Genomic DNA, 5,882 nt, shown 5'->3' with positions numbered 1-5,882 from the left:
AAACAACTGATATAGATGGATAATAAAAATGGCTAAAAACCCTAATGATAAATCACAGATTACTCAAAAGTTGATGCAAATCCACGAAATAAAAACTTAGATTCAGTAATAGGGAGTTATAACAAAGAAGATACAGTGATTTGGGAAGGTTTGAACACGGGAATTGGTGGAAATCGATGGAACAGTGAATTTGGGGACTGTCCGTACAAAATTGCACACACACAGTCAGAGCAAAAACAAGGATTAAAGCCAAAAATAGGCTACAAACTTACACAAATGTACCGAAGTCGCCTAAAAACTCATTTTCGTCCTACTGTCGTCTACAAACTTATAAAAAATATGCTGATGTTAACATTTCGTTACGGTTACCTGATGAATCGTTAAGTTAATTATTTAACTTTTTTATTCATTTTATATGTCCCGATGTCGCCCATATACTTTCAATTGTGTCCCGATGTTGCCCATATACTTTCAGTTGTGTCCCGATGTCGCCCATATACTTTCAGTTCTGTTTCGATGTATCACCGACGTGTCATGACTACTTAGAAGCCACGTAATTAACCATTTTGGTTGACGGTTAAAAAAGTATTTTGTTTATATTAGCACATTTTTTATAAGTTTGTAGGCGACAGTAGGACGGAAATGAGTTTGTGGGCGACATCGGTACATTTGTGTAAGTTTGTAGCCTATTTTTGGCTTTAACCCCAAAAACAAAGGGTAAAAACTCTAGGGTTTAGGGTTTAATGGCCTAGGGTTTAGGGTTTGGTGTTTTGGGTTTATGAAATAAACCCAAAACACCAAATCCTAAACCCTAAACTCAAAACACCAAACCCTAAACCCTAAACTCTAAATCGGGCTAAATTTTACTTCACAAAATATGAAAAAAAAACGTTCACATTCTTCACGAATAATATTATCTTGAATGTTATTTTTGTCGATCGTTTTCCTGTCTAAATAATAACATTAATCACGAAGTGTCTTTTCTAAATGTTCATATTTTCGTGTGATCTTTATGCCGAATTTTTTTTTCCAAAAAAATGAATTTTTTTTTCTTGCTTCCCCCCGATTGGTTACTTCCCCATTGATCCTGCCCATATATATATATATATATATATATATATATATATATATATATATATATATATATATATATATATATATATATATATATATATATATATATATATATATATATATAATGTTAATAATAATAATTTGAAATAGTGTACGATTTAATTGTTAGAACTAAAAATGTAAAATAATAAACAATATAATAAAATTGTTATTAGAATGAATATATATATATATATATATATATATATATATATATATATATATATATATAAAGTATATTAAATATAAATATTAAATGATTGTAATACTCGTTGGTTATCTCGATTGACATTTAACAAAGTTCAAATACAAACTTTGGAGGATCTAAAAATAAATGTTGGTTCATTAATAGATAACGTAAATTATAGGTTTGTTAGAAATATTTTTTTTACTTTGTTGACTTGAATTTAAATACTCCGTACATATTACTTGGAATTGAAAATGAAAAATAGACGAACCTTTTTGATCAGGTTTTACACGGCTAATGACCGAAATAAATATATTTATTTAATTTAAAAATTTAGAATTTTTAAGAAGACTTTTATCTGTAAACTGTTTAGCAACGGAGCACAAAATATCATCCGTGAAAATTGTCGGCATATAAAAAAATTGATGGCTACCATATTTTCAAACCACACGATTTCTTTAACTTGTAGTTTATTTAATTATTATTTTTATATAATATATATACATATGCAATGAATGCATCCGTGATATTACAAACTCTTTTTTTTCGGCGAAAAAAGATTATATTATACCATAACACTTCCATCAAAACGATAAAAGAAGATACAAAGTACACGAGAAAGAATGAACAATGACAAAGTTACAATATAGGAAACAAATCTATAAACTAATGGCAAAGTAAATATGGATTTTGTTCCCACACGTATGCTTGTAGTCCATGAACAAGCTTGAGGTTGGACGCCCATAGAAACACTTTTAGCTTTATATTCTGAACCACAATCGAACAACAAGTGAATTTGTTGTTGAAGATATAATCGTTCCTCACCATCCAAATGGCTCAAATTGTCGCGGGACCAATCATTTTCCAAAACTTTGGGGCCTTTATCCCATTCCATAATACCAATCAAAAGAAAAATGAACAATAGATCTTGGTATTATCCAGCGAATGTTCCACCATCGAAAAAGATCCGCCTAAATAGCCGAAGACCACTTGCAATGAAGAAGCAAGTGATCGATGGATTCAACATGAGACATACACCAAACACATAAAGAGGATTGATTAAGAGGCAAACTATTTCTTCTTGCCAAAACGTCTTTAACGGGAATACTATTTTTTAACGCTAGCCAATGAAAAATCATAAATTTGGAAGGAACGTTATTACCCCATAAAACTTTGGGCCACGTGGGAGCAACAACGTTACTTGATTGAACCATGATTCGGATTGAGTCTGCTACCGAAAATGGGCCTGAAGGGCTTGCGACCCACACAACCTGAATCATGGGCTGAAACAGTGAGATGAAAACGAGAAAGCAAGGCAGTAAGCTGATTGATTTTTGAAACATTGAAAGGTAATAAAGGGAGAGTAAGATGGAAATTCTAACCAAGTTGCTGTTCATCAATATTGGATGGATATCGGAATTGCTTTACACTTCCCATTTTTTGCTCGCAAATAAAGAATAAAGACGGGAAATCATCCTTTAAGATGCGTCCGTCGACCCACGAATCGTAACAAAACAAAATACAAGCCCCGTCCCCAACTTTCCATCTCCATATATTAGACCCGATAATACTTTGAGCAATGTCAACATTTTGTAAGTTTATCAAATCTTTCCATATTGGCGATAATTGGGAAGTACATAAAGAAGACACGTTATTCATTAGCTTACCCCGGAAGGAAGGACCGAAAGAAGCTACAACAATGGACTTCCATAAAGCTTGTTTATCCGAATTTAACCAAACCCACCACTTGGCTAACATGGCTAGTTTTTTTAATCGAAGCGGAGTAATGCCCAACCCACCCAATTCCTTAGGAAAACAAACCGCCTCCCATTTTACCAAGCATGTCTTCTTTTTTAAACAATGTCCACCCCAAAGGAAGTTTCTTCTATATCTATCAAGTTGCTTTAAAACGGACGAGGGAACTTTATAGAGGGACATGTAATGAAGAGGCAAATTAGACAAAACCGCATTTATCATAACAAGGCGACCCCCGAAAGATAAACATCTTCCTTTCCACCCGGGTAACTTTTTCTTGAACTTATCAATAATAGGGGACCACATTGTAGTTCTATTTCGGCTAAGACCAATCGGGATACCGAGATAATGAAGCGAAAAAGAACCAACTTTACAATCGAAAATGCCCTAAAAAGCAATCATATCACCTCTACTAACGCCAATTCCGTACATGGTGGTTTTAACATTATTCATTTGAAGCCCGAAAAGACGAAAAAAGATTGCATGATATATTTAATACGACCAAGTTCATTTGCGTTTGGATCGGCGAAAATGATGGTATCATCGGTAAATTGAGAATGATTTACACTCAAATTTGAACCAATACGACAACCTTGAAGGTTACCGTTAGAAAGATCTTTAGACAAAAATTTACTTAGAACCTCTGCTACAATGATGAACAAGAAAGACAAAAGAGGATCGCCTTGTCTTAAACCACGTTTCATACAACCTTCTTGGGATGGGGAACCATTTAAAAGGACCAAAAATTGATGTTTGAGACACAAGATTTGATCCATGAAATAAACTTAGACCCGAACCCCATTTTTTGCATAACCGTAAAGAGGAATTCATGAGAAACGCAATCATAAGCCTTTGAGAAATCTATTTTCAAAAGAATAATTGGTTTTTTCTTCTTTTTTGCATAATTCACTACTTCACTCACAACCATGACGCCATCCATTAACAATCGAGATGGAACGAAACAGTTTTGGTTTTCACTTATGACAAAAGGAATAACCTTTTTCAATCTATTGGCTAAGATTTTTGCAATAATCTTATAAGGAGCATTGATAAGACTAATGGGACGTAGTTGATCGATACTCTTTGCCGAATTAGATTTGGGAATTAACACTATAAAGGAAGAGTTAAATCCTTTTGGAAGCATCGAGTTATTATGAAAATCATTTAACATTTCAACAACTATATCTTCTAAAAAGAACCATGCCTTCTTAAAAAATTGAAGAGAAAAACCATCCGGCCCCGGGGTTTTATTACCATCGAACATCTTAATCAGAGAAACAATTTCTTCAGTCGTGAAACTAGCTTCCAAACCAGATAACAAGTGGACTGGTATTCGGCCCACATTTAACTCAGCCCAATTAACATGCATAATTATTGGGCCATAAGGAGAAACAGAAGGTAAACTTGCCGTATTAACAGGAGAGAAAATAACTTCAAAAAAAAAAAAAATGAATCGCGTATTCTTTCACAACATCAGGATCCTCAATCCAATCCCCATTAATTTTTAGGCCCGCAATAAAAGAGGATTGTTGATTAATACGTGGCATTATATGAAAAACCTTGAATTCTTGTCACCTAACTTTAGCCAAAGATATCGGGAATGTAATCTTCTTTTTGATTCGATACGAATGGTCAAGTTCTTTTTCATTAACTTTAAAAAGGCAAGAACAGCCACTTCTTGTTCAGAAAGAGTACGAATTTTAAGAAGTTCCTTGAGGTTTTTGATATCTCGTAAACAATTGCTATGATCATATTCATCATGATCTCTTTGGTTAACATTCCATGCTCTTAAATCGGATTTGAGCAGGCGTATTTTTTTGTTCAGGATGAAGGCTGCCCACCCCTCTACCTCATACCCTGTCCATTTAGCTTCACAGAATTCTAAAGAACCTTTTTTGGAGAGCCATAAGTTGTTGAATCGAAATGGCTTAGGCCCCCAATTTGAAAGTTTTTTGGCCCAAACGATGGGCTTATGGTCAAGGTTATTAGAATGAACGGTTTGTAAAACAGCTTCCGGGCAACGATTAACCCAAACGTGATTAACCAACACCCTATCGATACGAGAAAATTTCCCCAGTGGGCCCTCCAGGTAAATTCATCGTTAGTCAGTAGTTGATCAATTAATGAGGCCATAGCAATAAAGTTGTTAAAGTTTGCTATACTTGTTAGATCAATCGTTTCTCGTAGTCTTTCATCCGGATAACAAACCGAATTAAAATCACCTAGAACACATATCGGTCCCGGCCATTTAAGAGAAATGTTGGATACTTGTGTCCAAATGACCTTCTTCTTACTTTCTCGATGTGGTGCATAAACATTGACGATAAGGATTACAATATTAGAAGGAAGAATACCTCATATTGGTGTTGATCAAATGTTTTCTCTTTCATGACATGATTAAAGAGAAAGTATCCGTCCTCTAAATAGAAAGGAGACCCCCCGATCTTCCACTTGCTTCAATTTGGACAGAATCATAAGCGTGGTGTTTCCAAAATTCGTTTAAAACGGGTTGACTAACTTGTTTGACCATAGTCTCTTGAATTGCAAAAAATTGTAGTTGAAAACGATTAACTAAGGATCCTGCCATACGGCCTCTTGATTTGTTACCTAGGCCGCGAATATTCTATGAGGCGAGCCTCATTGCTTTGAAGGTTTAATGGGTGTGTCGTCCTTCATATTTTTCATGAAGATGCCAAAATTATGGAGCTCTCATTTGTAGGAGTTTTCTTCATCTATATTGTGATTGCTATGACCATATTCGATCTCACTTGTTGTATCAAACATATCGGTTAAATTCGGGACATTATCTAACCAATTTCTTTCTGAT

General features: G+C 34.4%; 1 protein-coding gene across 1 annotated transcript; it reads right to left on the bottom strand.

Annotated features, from left to right (window-relative positions):
- Positions 1 to 2,677: 2,677 nt before the first annotated feature.
- On the bottom strand, positions 2,678 to 5,642 carry LOC139888149 (uncharacterized). The gene is made up of 4 exons (XM_071871179.1): positions 5,574 to 5,642; positions 4,631 to 5,138; positions 3,870 to 4,486; positions 2,678 to 3,442 (listed from the first exon to the last, which is right to left on the bottom strand). The coding sequence occupies exons 1-4, from the start codon at positions 5,640 to 5,642 to the stop codon at positions 2,678 to 2,680; spliced, it is 1,959 nt and encodes a 652-aa protein (XP_071727280.1).
- Between the last annotated feature and the right edge of the window lie 240 nt (positions 5,643 to 5,882).

Source organism: Rutidosis leptorrhynchoides, chromosome 2 (genome assembly GCF_046630445.1).
Source record: "Rutidosis leptorrhynchoides isolate AG116_Rl617_1_P2 chromosome 2, CSIRO_AGI_Rlap_v1, whole genome shotgun sequence".
Classification (NCBI taxonomy): domain Eukaryota; kingdom Viridiplantae; phylum Streptophyta; class Magnoliopsida; order Asterales; family Asteraceae; genus Rutidosis; species Rutidosis leptorrhynchoides.
Note: the sequence above shows the minus strand (reverse complement) of the source record. Positions and strands in the feature narration are given on the sequence as shown.

Excerpts from the sequence above, each read along its gene's own strand:
- LOC139888149 (XM_071871179.1), bottom strand. The coding sequence starts at position 5,642 with ATGGCAGGATCCTTAGTTAATCGTTTTCAACTACAATTTTTTGCAATT. Across the intron at positions 4,487-4,630 it reads ATATCTTTGGCTAAAGTTAG|TTATTTTCTCTCCTGTTAAT; the intron begins GTGACAAGAATT and ends TTTTTTTTGAAG. Across the intron at positions 3,443-3,869 it reads CTCATGAATTCCTCTTTACG|GGCATTTTCGATTGTAAAGT; the intron begins GTTATGCAAAAA and ends ATTGCTTTTTAG.